Raw genomic sequence first — 17,749 nt, 5'->3', positions numbered from 1 at the left:
CTCCCTCCCTCCACCTCTCTTCCTCCCTCCACCTCTCTCCCCCCTCCCTCCCTCCACCTCTCTCCCCCCCCTCCCTCCCTCCACCTCTCTCCCTCCCTCCACCTCTCTCCCTCCCTCCACCTCTCTCCCTCCCTCCCTCCCTCCACCTCTCTCCCTTCCTTCCTCCCTCCACCTCTCTATCCTCCCTCGTGGTGTTATTTGCCAAACACTCCTCAGCTGCCAGCTTTACACTCTGGCGTCTCCAATAAAGAGGGAGCGTCCCCCCCCCTCAACCCCCTTTGAGGAAGAGACAGTTCAGTTGGTGGGCGGTGTAGCGCTAACAATTATACTCAAAGACGAGAGACTAGTACAGTAGAGGCTTTATTGCTGTGCGATGCTATTCCTCCATCTGCAACTGTAGACTAGGGTCTGAGTGACTCACACATATATTTATACACCAGCTCCCTGTGGGCGGAGCTAGCCGGCAGGGGCTTACTGGAGGAACCTGTATTACAGGTACAGGCATACATCCCCCTACTGCAGTACACATAACTACAGTGGTTATATCACTACATTCACCCCCTGTAAAAAAATGAGTCCGGTGGGAGTGACATGTAACTCTAATACAAAGGATGCTATTTACAAGACGGTCCAAACAAAGAAAACCAAGAGTCCATCCGGTCAGCAGGCCACAGGTTGAGCCGAACCGGCGGTCGAATGTTCCGTTGTGATCGGCGTAGCTGTGGTGGCGACGTCGGTGCTGGCTGCTGGCGGGATGACTCCGGGAGCGAGCAGAAATCTTCCGAGAGCGAGCCGAAATCTTCCGTGTCCTCCAGTGTGGGCAGGGGGACGAGGGATGGACCTGGTGGGACGAATAGGGGGCGCCAGGGAAAAGGAGGGTGGCGCGGGGGGGAAAAGGGGGTGTGGGCATGGGATTGGCACCTGAGGGAGCCAGGTCCCGGAGCGAGACTGTGTCCTGGCGGCTGTCGGGGAACTCCACGTAGGCATACTGAGGGTTGGCGTGGAGAAGGCGTACTTTGTCCAACAGGGGTTCCGCCTTGTGGTGCCCGACATGCCTACGGAGAGGGACTGGTCCCGGAGTCGTGAGCCACGTCGGGAGCGACACCCCAAATGTAGACTGCCTAGGGAAGGCAAAAACACGTTCATGGGGTGTGTTGTTAGTTGCGGTGCACAGTAGCGACCGAATGGAATGGAACGCGTCAGGGAGGACCTGCTGCCAGCGAGCGGCTGGGAGGTTCCTGGACCGTAGGGCCAGCTGGACAGCCCTCCATACCGTCCCGTTCTCCCTCTCTACCTGCCCGTTTCCTGGGGGTTGTAGCTGGTCGTCCTGCTGAAGGCAATACCCCTGCTGAGCAGGAACTGACACAGCTCATCGCTCATGAATGAGGATCCCCTGTCGCTGTGGATTTAGTCGGGGAAACCAAACAGGGCGAAAATGGAATCCAGGGCCTTGATGATGGTGGCAGACGTCATAACCGGGCATAGGATGGCGAAGGGGAACCTAGAGAATTCATCGACCACACTAAGGATGTAGGTGTTGCGGTCGGTGGAGGGAAGGGGCCCTTTGAAGTCCACGCTGAGGCGTTCAAAGGGGCGGGATGCTTTCACCAGGCGCGCGCGATCTGGCCGGTAGAAGTGCGGCTTGCACTCCGCACAGATCTGGCAGTCTCTGGTGACTGTCCGTACTTCCTCGGCGGAGTATGGCAGATTGCGGGCTTTGATCAGATGGTACAAGCGAATGACCCCCGGATGGCAAAGGCTCTCGTGCAAGGCACGGAGCTGGTTCACTTGTGCGCTGGCACATGTACCTCGGGAGAAGGCGTCTGGGGGCTCGTTGAGCTTGTCGGGGCGATACAGGATCTCGTAGTTAAAGGTGGAGAGCTCGATTCTCCACCGCAAGATTTTGTCATTCTTGATCTTGCCCCGCTGCATGTTGTTGAACATGAAGGCTACCGACCGTTGGTCAGTGAGGAGAGTGAATCTCCTGCCGGCCAGGTAATGCCTCCAGTGCCGCACTGCTTCAACGATTGCCTGGGCCTCCTTTTCAACAGAGGAATGCTGAATTTCGGAGGCGTGGAGGGTGCGTGAAAAGAATGCCATGGGTCTGCCTGCCTGATTCAGCGTGGCGGCAAGTGCGACATCTGAAGCGGCGCTTTCTACTTGGAAAGGCAGTGTCTCGTCTACTGCGTGCATCCCGGCCCTGACTATGTCCGCTCTAATACGGGCGAAAGCGTGCTGTGCCTCGGCCGAGAGGGGAAAATGTGTGGACTGGATAAGTGGGCGGGCCCTGTCCACGTATTGTGGGACCCACTGGGCGTAATAAGGAAAGAACCCCAGGCAGCGTTTGAGGGGTCTAGGACAGCTCATCGCCGCCGACTCCCGAATGGAATCTATTTAAACTATTTAAACCTATAGAAAACAAAGGACGGCTTTGACTTTCGGCTCCTCTGATCTAATTTAAGCTGCTGCACAAACACTTTTATTTATGTGGTGACTCTGCCCAAGTTCAGAGAAGAGTTGAAGAGAATGCTGAAATACCCGTTTATGTCAATTGTTCCATACGTTGATTAAGACAACAGTTTATAGCAGCCCGACTATTTCGTGTGTAAGAGAGTAGAAACACAGAGAGTGTGTAAGAGAGTAGAACACAGTCCCTTTGGGAGCAGAAGTCTGATAATTGGAAACAAGCGACAATTTGCGAATTTCTATGCAAACATACCTGTGCGTCTCTGTCTGAGAATCTATGTATGGAAGAGCGTGACAGTGTGCGTGCGTCTATAATTGTCGCTTGTTTCCATGCCTTTCATTTATGTCTGAAAGTGCCACGTTTTGATTTGGTGAGGAAATTTATTTCTCCGTTGGTGTGAGGTGGTGAGAATCGAAGCAGTGGGTGTGGAGGAGACGATTAATCTGCTGTTTGCACTTCCGTCCTAATGTGAGCCGCTGTGACTCCGTTTATGACAACTTTATGCACCCTTACATTAGATTCACCTTTTGCCATTCACTGACTTCATGTTTGCGTGCAGACCTCATTTCAGCGGTATAGTTCTGGTGCCCGACTCTGTCACCTGCCGCCGTATCTCTGATTTAGTCGTAAGGATGCACAATTCTCCAGACAATTTTCCTTCTTATCTGTTTTTTTTATCAGACTTCTGCTCCCAAAGGGACTGTGTTCTACTCTCTTACACACTCTCTGTGTTTCTACTCTCTTACACACTAAATAGTCGGGCTGCTATAAATAGATTCCATTCACTCCAGAGCGCTGTTAAGAAGTCTGTTGACTACTGTTTTTATTGGGCTGGCGATGAGTTGGGCTGGCGATGAGTTGGGCTGGTGATGAGTTGGGCTGGCGATGAGTTGGCTGGCGATGAGTTGGCTGGCGATGAGTTGGCTGGCGATGAGTTGGCTGGCGATGAGTTGGGCTGGCGATGAGTCGGCGGCGATGAGTCGGCGGCGATGAGTCGGCGGCGATGAGTTGTCCCATTCCCGCGTTTGAGGGCCTTGGGGCAGTGGGGGAGGGTGAGCTCCATGAGGGGGTGCATGCGGTCGGGGTCGGGCCCCAGTGGTCTGTTTTGGACTACGTAGCCGAGGATGTCTAAGCGGTCTGTGCGGAACATGCACTTCTCCTTGTTGTACGTGAGATTAAGGAGTGATGCGGTGTGGAGTGTTGGAACCAACAATTCTATGGACACGTGCTTGTAGGGTTAGAATAGCAGTTTTAATATACTCACAACAGAGCCAGCCGGTTAGTCATTGAACTTTCGGTGAACTGGCCGGCTGACCATGTGGCACTGAGCTTTTATACAGGAGCTTCCGGGGGAGGAGTCCTGGGCAGAGCCAATGGAAAAGCCCCATACAACTCGAGCATTCACAGAGCTACTCCCCCTGGAGGACAGGTAGTGCAACTGCACTTACAATACAGACACATGTATATACAGATTATAATCCGGTGTGAATCACATTCACCACATGGAGGAATTTAGAAAGGTTGGCATCATGGTCCTGCTGGTCATGGCCGCAGATGGTGACATTGTCGAAGTACGGGAAGATGGCCTGCAGTCCGTACCGGTCAACCATTTGGTCCATTTCTCGTTGAAATACCAAGACCTCATTCGTGATGCCGAAGGGAACCCTAAGAAATTGGTACAGACGACCGTCCGCCTCAAAGGCAGTATAAGGACGGTCCGATTTACGGATGGGGAGCTGGTGGTAGGCGGATTTCAGATCAATAGTAGAGAAGACCCGGTACTGTGCAATCTGATTGACCATATCAGAAATGCGAGGGAGGGGTACGCGTCGAGCTGTGTGTACCGGTTGATGGTCTGGCTGTAGTCCACGACCATCCTGTGCTTCTCCCCGGTCTTAACCACTACCACCTGGGCTCTCCAAGGGCTGTTGCTGGCCTCGATGATACCCTCCCGAAGCAGCCGCTGGACTTCGGACCTGATGAAGGCCTTGTCCTGGGTGCTGTACTGTCTGCTCCTGGTGGCGACGGGCTTGCAATCTGCGGTCAGATTGGCAAAGAGTGAGGGAGGCTCGACCTTGAGGGTCGCGAGGCCGCAAACGGTGAGGGGAGGGAGTGGTCCGCCGAATTTGAGGGTGAGGCTCTGGAGTTTGCACTGGAAATCCAGGCCTAGTAAGAGTGACGCGCAGAGGTCGGGGAGAATGTACAGACGGAAACGGTCGAATTCCACGCCCTGTACAGTAAGTTTAACCAGGCAGAAACCCCGGATCGGGACAGAGTGGGAACCGGAGGCGAGAGAGATCTGCCGGTTGGCGGGATGGACCGCAAGGGAATAGCGCCTTACCGTGTCCCGGTGGACGAAGCTCTCGGTGCTCCCGGAGTCGATGAGGCAGGAGGTCACGTGGCCGTTGACCAGCACCGATGTGGAAGAGGGTGCCAGGTTGCGAGGATGTGACTGGTTGAGCGTAACGGAGGCGAGCAGCAGGCGATCGGCAGTCGAGTCAGATGAGTCCAGCGAGGAGTGGTAGCGACCCGTGCCCCGTGGCCCCGTCCCGGGGAGGACAAAAGGCAGCGTCTGGAGTACCTGTGGGTAAAATGGCGGAGCCCATGGAACACACATGGCGGTGGTGGATGAAGATGGCGGCTCCCATGGAGCGCACGTGGCAGGGGCAGCGAAAGATGGCGCCGTCCACTGATCGCACGTGGGGTCGGGGGAAGCGGACGGCGAGGCCCATTGAGTGAGCGGCTGATGCAAGGGGACCGGGGGCACGATAGCGGCAACCGTCCGGGACTGGCACACCGCTGCAAAGTGGCCTTTCTTGCCACAAGCTTTGCAGGTCGCGGTATGGGCCAGGCAGCGCTGGCGGGGGTGCTTCTGCTGACCGCAGAAGTAACAGTGGGGACCCCCAGGGAGCGCAATGCGGTGAGCAGCGCAGGCATAGTGCACGGGGGTGGCTGCTGGGGGGGGGGGGCATTTGCGGGGTCCACGAGGGGTAGGACGGATGGGCCTGGGGGGCCATTTGCGGGGTCCACGAGGGGTAGGACGGGTGGGCCGAGTGGCTAGTGGAGTAAGATCGTGCACTACGGGAGGCGGCCATCATGGAAAGCACCAGGGTCTTTGCGGCCGCGAGGTCGGGGGCGGCCCCTTCCAGCAGTCGTTGCCGGATGGGGTCCGATGCAATGCCTGTAACAAAGGCATTGCGCATGAGTATGTCAGAGTGTTCCGTGGCTGTGAGGGCCCGGCAGTCGCAGTCTCGTACCAGAGGTATAAGGGCTCTCCAGAAGTCCTCAATTGACTCACCCGGCTGCTGGACGCGAGTAGAGAGTTGATGCCTCGCAAACACGGTGTTTGTCGACTGTGCATAGTTCTCCTTGAGCAGTTCCATAGCTGTGGTGTAGTCAGTCGCATCTTGAATTAGCGGAAAGACACTGGAGCTAAGTCTGGAGTACAGGAGTTGCTTTTTCTGAGCCTCCGTCGGGGGAGGGTCCGCTGAAGAGATGTAGGCCTCGAAGACTGCCAGCCAGTGAACAAAGTCTTTTCTGGCGTGAGGCGACTGCGAATCCAGCTGCAGACGGTCAGGCTTGATTCTGATGTCCATGGTGAACGGAAAATCACACAGCAATAAATTGTAGCGCTAACAATTATACTCAAAGATGAGAGACAAGTACAATCAAGGCTTTATTGCTGTGCAACGCTATTCCTCCATCTGCAACTGTAGACTAGGGTCTGAGTGACTCACACGCATATTTATACACAAGCTCCTTGTGGGCGGAGCTAGCCGGCAGGGGCTGACCGGAGGAACCTGTATTACAGGTACAGCTATACATCCCCCTACTGCAAGTATGCATATCTACAGTGGTTATATCACCACAGGCAGACATTGGGCCGTGCTCTTTCAGCTTTGCGGACAGAAAATGTCAATGTGACCACTCCCCCGTAATGTGGAGTTTCAAATCGTCATCACAGTTTGAGGCAAAGTGGCGACAATCTCAGATCGCGACTCCAAATCTGTGTGTGGCCAATGACATATCAGCAAATTGGTGTTTGGCTGAGGCGACATTAGTCGCTAACACTGAATAGAAAGCTCTCCGCCAAGGAGAACCCCTCGCCCCTGTTTCCCTCACCTAAACAAAGACCCTCATCAACATTGCTAACACTATTTGATCAACGGACGTTTAAACTGACTGCAGTGTGAAGCACAGGGGACTTGTGCTGGAAGATGCGTTTTTTTTTAAGAGACCAAATATTCTGGTACAGAACATCTTATCCAGGGTTAGGAGAATGTAGATTACATGTTGTATTCCAGTGAAGACAGCAGCCTCCAGCTCCCAATATTTGAGCGGGCTCTGAAACTTCAGCTGCACACCTCAACTCTGCAGAAATGTCATCTTGGGCTGCTTCTGATTGGACAAGCGAGGTTGCGGTCGGTGGAGACAGGTTCGGGTCACATGCGCATCTCCAGCACACTAAAACTTTAATGTAAACCTCCGCAGTCAAACAACTCATCCAGTCTGCCTGGAATTGGTGCCTGGGGCTGGAGAGAGCTCAAACGGTTCACTGTCTTCAGAGCCGAGCTTTGTAATGGCCAGCGCTCAGACTGCCTGGAACTAGCTCTAGACTCAAAGCTCGCTGCCCACATTAATGGGCTCCTGACAACAAAACTCAAGTTTTCTCTGAAGTAAAGATCAAAGAAGCAAAATAATGAATCAGGGGATCTGGAAAGTTTACAAGAACAAAGTGCTGAAGAGTTTCGCTGCTGACGAGCAGGAAGAAATCAAAGAACAGGTAGGTCAATGGAAAATGCTGGACATGCTCAGGCAGTATCTGGAAAGTTAACTGTGCTACCTAACCTGAAGATTTCCAGTCTTCTCTGTTTATTCTTCAAATACTTTCTATGTGTTAATTGTTGATGGGTTGAATGGGCATTATTGCTCCAGGAAGATTAATGTTTTCTGGAACTTTGGATACATTTGGATCAATGATTAAAACAATTCTGTAACAAAATGATTAAAACAATGATTAGAACTGTACAGATGTAAACATTATGCTGTATTTCCTGAAGCTGTTAATGTGGCAGTTGAAATGCTGAAATTGAATTGCAAGTTTATGGTATCTAACCTGTCAATTAAAAAAAGCCAATATTTCTTTCAGAATAATGACTCAGTAATCGACATGACAGCAGAGGAAGGCTCCAGTTCTGTCTCGCAGTTGGCAAAGAAGGTACGCATTTCTTTTTTAAAATAAATTTAGATTACCCAATTATTTTTTCCAATTAAGGGGCAATTTAGTGTGGCCAATCCACCTACTCTGCACATTTTTGGGTTGTGGGGGCGAAACCCACACAGACACGGGGAGAATGTGCAAACTCCACACGGACAGTGACCCAGAGCTGGGATCGAACCTGGGACCTCAGTGCTGTGAGATGGTTGTGCTAACCACTAGGCCACCGTGCTGCCTCGCAATTCATTTCTAACCCATTATATGAGCTGAATTTATTTCACCAGACTCCAGGCATTGCCAGTTGAGTAAACATTGGGATGTCAGGTGGAAATTGCAGCTGTGCATCAGTGAGGATCCTGAGAGGCTCTACATCTGCACAGTTCATGCATCAAGTTATTGAGAGAATGCTAACCAGCAGCATCCTGAGTCTCGTCACCTTTATTGGCTTTCAATGAAAAATGATTGGAAGCTGCCCAGTGGGCTCACAGGTTACAATATAGGTGGCAGGATGGAGTGAGACCAATCACATCGGGGCAGTGTTGGGTAACTACATTTGATCTGAGTCTTTCTGGATTACATGGGAAGAATTGCCAATGTTCCTACTCCAGACATACCCCAGCTCCCCAAAAGGGCAGGGTTGTGATTAAAACTCTCCTTCCATAGGCACAAACAACCAAATTCTCACATATGGGACACTGCTGCTCCCACCCCCATCAACCTCCAGTCAGTCACCATCTCTTAGGGGTGAGGGAGGGAATGTCAGAAAAATAAAATACTGGGATAACAGAAAGCTGACAGTGAGTTACAAGGCTGTTTTTTAAAGAACAAGTCTGAAAGTAACATGTAAATCAGCAAATAAAACTCCAAAGGCCATCAGCAGAACTGAGATTCAATTACTGCAAGAACTATTAATAGCTGCTTCCTAATTTAACAGTAATTAAGTTAATCACATTGTCATTGTGTGACTATAGTGTGGGAGCAATTGTGAGGGGATTATACTGTGGGCACAGGTGTGGGAGGTCATGGTATGGATATGGCCACAAGGAAACATCAGTGTTGGAAAGGTGTAAGGGATTCCGTGTGGGCATAGGTGTCTTCAGTACAGGGCCAAGCTTGGGGCACTCTCAGTGTGGACACAAATGTGAGAGGTCTCGGTGTGAACATAGCTGTGAGGGACTGTCAATATGGGCACAGGTATGTAGGTCATGTGATGGGTCTTGTATGAGGAACTGGACTAACTGCTTGGTATTTTGGACATTCTGAATTCTCCCTCTGTACCTGAACAGGTGCCGGAATGTGGCGACTAGGGTCTTTTCACAGTAACTTCCTTGCAATGTAAGCCTACCTGTGACAATAAAGATTATTATATTATTATTATTATTGTACCTTTAAAGGTCCAGTAACTGATCGTTGTCGCATGTCATATACATGTTACAGTAAAGAAAGGAGATAGGTGTTGCATTATTTATTGGATATAATCTCCCACCAAAGTCCGTTACATTTCACTAAAATATTTAACAACAGCAGGGTTTCGGTTTTGAAGAGTGGATCTTAGGGGCACAGAGTTCTGTTTCAGTACAGCAAAAACAGAACACAATCACAAGTGTCCCTTCCCTTCAAACCTGGGGAGATCCAGTCACATTTTGGTCTATTTTCATGGTCATGCCACCTTCTTTACAAAATAAAAAAATTCCAATCAGCCTCTGCCTAGAACATGATCTCTCTATGGGATAAGATTCCCTGAGTTTCCACCATCCTCCAATGTTCACTTTGAGGTTGAAACCTGGCCCTGAGTAATACCAACTATTCAACTGTGGGGAGTACCACAGATGGTTTGACCCTCTCTTCATTCTCCACACTGTTCCATCAAACTTTCCCAGAAAAGATACTACACAGGTTGGATGCAGAATAAAGCTTCCTCTGATCTATATCTCATGGTCGCATTTATTTTTATTTTTTTTGTTTTATCAAATTTTCATCAAATGTTCAACACAGCAAGGGGCCATTTGGCTATGCTGATGCTAACTCTTCAACTGGAGCTGGCTTCTCTGAACCCATTTTCTTTTATAGTCTCTCTCTTCTCCACTACTTAGCCAATTCCCTTTTAAATGATGTTACAGAATTGTCAGAGTAATGCTGTCTCTTTAAGTGATATCAAATTCAGTGTTCAATGCTGGGAACTCAGTGGACAAATATCACTTCATACAAGACCCTCCCAGCCAGCTGTTAGAGGGATCTTTCATTTTCACAATGTCAACATAAGTCTCTGAGATGACAGGCTGACTCACTTCATCACCTCCTCCCTACTTTCTCTGGTATTTAGTTTGAAGTAGTGAAAACATTTTCTGGGACACAACTGACCTACTTCCTATATATCTAATCTCAAAGATCAGCAGACAGCCACTGATGGGAGGATGGTTGAGAGATGAGTGGTTAGTCTGAGGCACAAATTATATCCCAGGTGATTGAATCGTATATACTCTCCCTCAACTTTTACGATCAATCTGCAGGCTTTGATACAGTTGATCACACCATCCTCCTCTAATTTTCTCTGTTCAGCTGGGTGGGACTGCTATCCCCTAATTCCAGTCTGACCTAACCAAGGAATCTCCCGGAATGGTTTATTGTCCCTCTCCCACAATGTTAATAGGGTAATCGATTAATTAACAAGGTAATCAGGTAGCGTCAACTTAGTTTGTGAAAGAGAAATCATGTTTAACCAATTTATTGGAGTTCCTTGAACCAACTAATTTATTGGCGTTCCTTGGATGTACTAGGATTTGGCATTTAATATGGTTCCAAATCAAAGGTTAGTGCGGACAATGAAAGCTCATGGTGTACGGAGTAACATTGACATAGATAGAAGATTGGCTAGCTAACAGAGAGTAAACACAAATAGCTAATTTTCTGGTTGGCAAGATGTAATGAATGGTGTGCCACAGGGATCAGTGCTGGAGCCTCCAGGGTATTGTTGCTAAATTTGCTGATGAAACATAGGCAGATTGGAAAATAGGTTGTGAGGAGGATACAGGAAGACTACAAAAGGGATTGACAGGTTAAGTGATCTGGCAAATAGTATCATCATAGAATTTACAGTGCAGAAGGAGGCCATTTGGCCCATCGAGTCTGCACCGGCTCTTGGAAAGAGCACCCTACCCAAGGTCAACACCTCCACCTTATCCCCATAACCCAGTAACCCCACCCAACACTAAGGGCAATTTTGGACACTAAGGGCAATTTATCATGGCCAATCCACCTAACCTGCACATCTTTGGACTGTGGGAGGAAACCGGAGCACCCGGAGGAAACCCACGCACACACGGGGAGGATGTGCAGACTCCACACAGACAGTGACCCAAGCCGGAATCGAACCTGGGACCCTGGAGCTGTGAAGCAATTGTGCTATCCACAAGGCTACCGTGCTGCCATAAATAGAGTATGAAGTGGGAAAATGTGAAACTGTCCAATATGGCAGGAAGAATAAAAATGAGCTTATTATCTAAATGGTGAGAAATTGCAGAGCTCTGAGATGCGGAAGGTTTTGGATATCCTAGTGCATGACTCACTAAGCATTAGTGTACAGGTACAGCAAGTATTTAGGAAGGCTGAAACAATTGTTATTGTTTATTGTAGGGGGAAGTGAATACACAAGTAGGGAGATTATGTTTCAGTTATACAAGGCATTGGTGAGGCCACATTTGGAGCACAATATACATTATTGGTCTCCTTAATTGAGGATATAAATGTGCTGGAAGCAGTTCAAGAGAAGATTTACTAGACCAATACCTGAGATGGGCAGGTTGTCGTCTGAGCAAAGGTTGGACAGGATAGACTTGTATCTGCAGTTCAGAAGTGTAAGGTGCAACTATATTTGAAACACAAGATCCTGAGAGGTCTTGACAGGGGGATGTAGAAAGAATGTTTTCTCTTGTGAATAAAAATCTAGAACTAGGTGGGGTCATTGTTTAATATTAAAAGGTCGTCCATTTAAGGCAGAAATGAAGATAATTGTTTTCTCTCAAAGGGCACTTTGGAACACTTCCTCAAAAGGCAGTGGAGCATAGACTTTGAATATTTTTAAGGCAGAGTTAGATAGATTCTTGATAAGCAAAGGGGTGAAAGGTATCTGGGATAGGTGGGAACATAGAGTTAAGGTTACAATTGGATCAGCAAGGGTGGCACGGTGACCCAGGTTCAATCTAGGCCCCTGATCACTGTCCGTGTGGAATTTGCATGTTTTCCCTATGTCTGCGTGGCTCTCGCCCCCACAATCCAAAAGATGCGCAGGGTAGGTGAATTGGCCACGCTAAATTGCTGCATAATTGGGGGAAAAAATAATTGGATACTCTAAACAGATCGGCCATGGACTTATCGAATGGCGGAGCAGGCTCTTGGGGCCAAGTGGCCTACTTCTGCTTCAAATTCATATATGTTATTTCTGGTGTTCCCTAAGATTCCAAGCTTGGCCAATTCCTATTTCCCATGTAGCCTGAAACCACGTTGAGTCCCATCCACATGTACTCTGACATCACCTCGCTCTAACTTACCACCACCTCTCTCAACCCTTCCATTGCCTTTTTTGTTTTTAGGCTGACTGTCCATCATTTAGTTCTGGATGACGCAAACAAATATTCGGAATTCTAAAATCTTCAGCCTTGGCCACAAATGGTTTCCTATTGATTCCATCACTCTCTATGGCCACTTTTCCAAGCTGAACTAGACTATTTACAAATTCAGTATCCTATTGTACACTGAGCCGAGCTTCCAGGACCTCCTACTTCGACTCCTGTAGCATCATCTACCTCTGCCCCGATGACCTCCTACTTCGACTCTTGTAGCATCATCCACCTCTGCCCCATCTTGGGTTGAGGGGGTTTGGGGCTGAACAGTTCAATTAATTGTTTGTTTTGTACTACCAGACAGAAGATTGAACAGGCAGGAGCAGAGTCAATGATGGTGTTTGTCTGTTTGCAGGTGCAAGGGGCTAGTGCAAAGGGATGGAAATGTATGTCCTCACTCTTCAACAAGGATGACGAACACAAGTTACTCCCAGCTGAGAACATTGCCCCAGTCGAACAGTGAGTATATTCATCCATCACAACACCGAATGCAAGTTACATCAATCTACTCCAGGCCAGCATAAAATTGAATGTCTGGTGGCAGGGAGAAGAAAAGGCCATTCAGCCCATTGATTACCCATGCCTCCAGCACCCTCCGTATCCTATTGATTCTCTTCCCTAATTTTCCTGGCTATATACCCTCACCATATGGATTCGCCATCTCCCCTTATTCTCTCATTAATGTCTCCTTCCCATCTGCCATTGATGCCCCTGCGAAATTACCCTCACTGACCCATTGATACTCCTCACTATGTATCCCAGCCCTCATTGAAACCCTCTCCCCACTCCCTATAGTATCCTAGCCTTTTATCAAAGCCTCTCTGCAACAGAGGCCCACAGAATTTACTAAGAGGGGAAGGCTAACACTGTCATACAGATCAGCACACCTGCCAATGCTCTGACTGAATGTGTCCATATTTTATTTTCCCTTTCATTGCCTTTCCAAATTGTCTAGGCTTTGTTGGGCTATATTATTCCTCAAAGAACACAATGGGGTGCATAGTCATTTTCTGGGCTGCGAGATCCTACAGTTTTGTGAACTTAGATATTGAGTGGAAGCCAAGCTTGTACCCACCCAAACAATCAGGACAGGACAGCAGCTCCAAAGGGCAGTCACTCATCATCCAGTCTCACCAACTTTCCAGTGGCTGTACATAGTACTGGCAGAGACAAGGGAACAGCTCCTTCACTTGATCACTCTTGAGTTTGACTGGGAAAGGATAGAAACAGTTTGTATTTATTGGGAAACCCAAGTGATGGGGCAAGGCACATTCTCCAGGCTCAATGTATTCATGGTCAGATGATGCAAAGTTTGGGCAGAATTATCCTCCAAAGGTGATTCTGGGCATCTTCTAGAACCATACAGCATAGATGAGACTATTGGGTCCATTATGTCTCTGTTGACTCATTGAAAGAGCTATCCAATTAGTCCCACTCTTCTGCTCTTTCTCCACAGTCATGCAATTTTCTCCTTTTCATACATTTTGAAAGTTACTATTGAACTTGCATCCATCATGCCTTCCAGATAACAACTCGGTGCATAAAACAAAAATCTTATTTCTCCTTGGCTGTTTTGCTAATTAACGCCCTCTGGTTAGCAACCTCCTGCCAGTGGAAAGTTTCACATTATTCACTCTATCAAAGCCGTCATAATTCATATTGGTCTTCAGGACAATGAGCCTGAGAGTGCAGAGTAATCTCTTCTCAACCACTTTCAATATTTTAGATTTTCCAAGTTCCTGGCATATTAAGCAAATCTGTTCTACACTCCTGGGAAACACCAATAGTGTGTGAGACCTGTGCAAAAGCCTTGGTCATCATGATTCCAGGGTCGCTCCCCTACTTATAGGACTTGCCAATTTGCAATGCGCCCAAATTTAAACGAGAACGCGTTCAAAACTATATGAACAAAGGTCTCAGATCGGTGCTGTTAGTTGATGTCAGTGAGAACCTGCTCTTAATTATCGCCCAATGATTGCAGCTGGGATGGGCAGAAATGGATCACCAGCTGAGGGCAGGATTGTTGCAATTGTGATGCCCCTTAAGGTGAAATGTCCGGTCAACAACGGTCTTGGTTCACACCTGGCTGCTTGGCCTGGGATAGGCTCGTATAGTCCTCAGCTGGAATGGGCTGGGTTATGTGCTGTTTGATATAAACACGGTCATGTTTCTGTGATTGATTAATCTCTCGTCAAATTCCATTAAAAAAATATGAATAATTCAAAAGACTGAGCTAAGAATTTTCCGAGAATATCCAACTGTGCGTAAGGGTTTGCTGTAAATTGGATTTTAATGAAATTGTAAAACTTGGTTAATTTAAAATGTCAAAATGAAATTCAATCTGATTCATTGATTCAAGAACAGCAGCTCCTCTCTTTATCTAAACTCTGTGCTAATATTCTCACATTTCCAACTCCGGTTAGACCCATCCTGGAGGTTTCATCGCATGAAATTCTATAGAATCCCTACAGTGCAGAAGGAGGCCATTTGGCCCATTGAGTTTCCACCGACCCTCTGATCATGTTACCTAGGCCCACTTCCCCACCCTATCCCTGTAAGCCCACCTAACCTGCACATCTTTGTGGGAGGAAACCAGAGCTGCTGGAGGAAACCCACGCAGACACGGTGAGAACGTGCAACTCCACAGACAGTCGCCCAAGTCTGGAATTAAACCCGGGTCCCTCGTGCTGTGAGGTAGCAGTGCTAAACACTGTGCCACCTTCCATAATCTCCATTCCCCCCCACCCCCCATTGGTATTTTATGATGAGATCTGGGACAAGTCCTGGAGGATTAATTGCACTTTCCTCTCTCTTTTCCAGTGTCCTCTCAGAGCCAGCGCCACAAGAGCCTGGCCCTGAGAAGAAACTGACCGGCTTCTGGGATTCCTTCGCCACCAAGTGGCACCAAACCTCTGAGGCCAACAAGGGCGGCGACAGCACAGGAGCAGGCGCAGGAGAGGGTGAGGCTGTAAACACCCCAAACAACCAGGATGGAGAGACCGAGGACATGCCCAAATCCGGCGCGTACACCAACCTAGGGGAGTCCAGCGACCCCGGGTTCAAGTGGAACTTTGTAACCAGCAAGTTGGCGGAACTGAAAAATAGAAGCATGCAAAAAAGCAACTAGACAAACACCCACACAGGACGAGGAAGCAAAGAGACAGACAACAACCGAGGGAGGACAATATTAACCGGACAAAGTTTCATGAGATAAAGATGTCGGTGTAAGATAACAGGGAGCCGTGTGAATAAAATCTGGGAGCTACTGTTTTGAGATGACAGTAGATTAAAGCTGAACATGTTTGTTATTTTCCATTCTCCATCCTTTAAATGGACTCGCCCTAAAAACGAATAAAAGAAATTGAGGGATAACCACAAATACGTTTGAGTTTCCAGGTGCTCTTTTCAGTCAAATAAAGTTCAGGGGGTGAGTTTTATATCCACAGGGCAGCCTGATTGCCCAACTGCCCAGGGCCACTGCCTTCAGCTGACAGGCACTCACCCCTCCCAATCTCTCCCAGGAACAGAACTCAACACCGTAAAAGTCAGTTTCAAAATGTTTCAAGGTCAGTGTTTGCAGGACATTGGGAACTGCACAGTCATTGGTTTCTGCACGCTGCACCTGACCCAACGACAGCTTGGATTTATGCAGTGCCTTTGATGGAGTAAGTTGTCCCAAGGCCCTTCAGGATTAGCAAACAAAATTTCACACAGAGCAATAGGAGGAGATATCACAAGTCGGTTAAAATCTTGGTCAAAGAAGTAGGTTTTAACGGGCATCTTAACGGAGAAAAGAGATCTAGAGCAACTGTGATTTAGGGAAGGAATTCTGAGTTTGGGGCCAAGGCAGCTGGAGACAGAAATACCAATGGTGGAGTGATTGAAATAATGTGACCGATGAGAGGCCAGAATTGGAGAGATCCTGGAGAGATGTTGGTCTGGGAGAAAGTTACTGAGATCTGATATGTCCAGATGGGTGGGCACTGCTGCAACAACCAGTAGGAACCATGTAACTCATCAAATAACCATCTAACACACTGCCCTTTCAGTTAATACCAGGACACGATCAACCTCATTTAATTTAAAATCTGCATTGATAGATGAAATATTCACTAATTTCAACAGTGCACAGTATAGAGCCTACTTTACTCCCATCAATACTTTTACTAAATGAGCAACAATGGGAATTTTAGCCCTTAGAATTCCTTACTAGAGTGAAATATTTGGATTTGATTTATTGTCATGTGTACTGAGGTACAGTGAGAAGTATTGTTCTGCGTACAGTCCAGACAGATCAATTCATGCATTAGAAAACATAGGACATACGATAAGTACACAATGTAAATACATAGACACAGATCTCGGGTGAAGCATACGGAGTACAGTACTACTCAGTAGAGAAGGTGCGTGAAGATCAGTTCAGTCCATATGGAACAGAGCACTCCCAGGGGATTAGTATGAAAGGTTAGAGAACATGGGTATGTTATCAAACCCTGCACATACATACAGGGTAACAATCTCCAAACTCTGACAGATGTTAGCAGTCAGGGGTGGAGGCAGAAGCCTTTCGTTGTGGGGTAACCTCACAGTAATTAGATCTACTTTCAATGTCCCTGCACCATCTACCCTTCATGACTTTGAAAGCAGTAACTAACATTTCATACTCTGCTGACGGAGAGTGAAGCCAGGTACATGGGAACCCCCAAGTGTCCCTATGTCAAACACTGTCCCAATTGGAGAACTTCTCCACTTCCTCAGTGCCTGCTCCTGACACCAGCATAGAACCAGACAGTTTGTCCTGAATCCACAACTCGGCTCCTGCCCTTATACTGCTCACTGTCAATATGACAATATTTCACAGTAACAAATTCTACAAACAGGAAACATCAGTCACCATCTGTGAGAGAAATCATGGGAAAGGCCCTGACCTGAGCCAGGACATCGATACTAAGCCAGGGGTCTAAGCCCAGAGTAAACATTCACCTATCATCCATGGTACACCTACTGCATGGGTTTCAATCTTTTTATACATTTCTTGTACAGGAATGCAGAGCCTCGCGTCTGTGTTGGGCGTATTTCTTCCTTTATATTGCATGATTCTATTATTTTGTCAAAGTTGCCATTTGCTGTGTAATGAAAGTGAATTTACAGAAATTATATGTCACGTGTTTCTGGTTTCTTCTCTGTGCCCATCCAAGTCTCTGCTACTGTCGACTGTGTTTAATGTACCGGTAATATAAAGCACCACACCCTCATGTTGCTCACTCCATGTTTGTCTTCCTGTTAGTTGCATTGCAGGTTTTCTGGTCTGATACTACTGTGAAACACACATTGTACTTAAGTCACACAAATCAACTGAACTGGAACTGTTGAGTGGGAGATAGGAAGATGAGAGGAAAATTCCACCTGACTTGGCACCGTCCCAATCTTTCACAGCCTTCAATC

The 17,749-nt window shown here is 47.9% G+C and overlaps 1 protein-coding gene across 4 annotated transcripts in view; it reads left to right on the top strand.

Moving 5' to 3' along the window:
• The window catches only part of LOC119966382 (uncharacterized protein C1orf232), a 120,484-nt gene extending 104,798 nt beyond the window's left edge, over window positions 1-15,686 (top strand). For 3 of the 4 annotated variants that reach the window (XM_038797946.1, XM_038797953.1, XM_038797973.1), the window contains 3 exons: window positions 7,617-7,685; window positions 12,660-12,763; window positions 15,125-15,686. In XM_038797946.1, coding sequence (XP_038653874.1) covers window positions 7,617-7,685; window positions 12,660-12,763; window positions 15,125-15,431 — 480 coding nt within the window. In that variant the 3' untranslated portion in view covers window positions 15,432-15,686. Of the gene's footprint in view, window positions 1-6,986; window positions 7,251-7,616; window positions 7,686-12,659; window positions 12,764-15,124 lie in introns of those variants that run through there. The other variant, XM_038797963.1, reaches the window with a different exon arrangement.
• The last annotated feature ends 2,063 nt before the right edge of the window (window positions 15,687-17,749 follow it).

Source organism: Scyliorhinus canicula, chromosome 1 (assembly GCF_902713615.1).
Source record: "Scyliorhinus canicula chromosome 1, sScyCan1.1, whole genome shotgun sequence".
Classification (NCBI taxonomy): domain Eukaryota; kingdom Metazoa; phylum Chordata; class Chondrichthyes; order Carcharhiniformes; family Scyliorhinidae; genus Scyliorhinus; species Scyliorhinus canicula.
The sequence above is the reverse complement of the archived record's forward strand: the minus strand, read 5'-3'. Positions and strand labels throughout refer to the sequence as shown.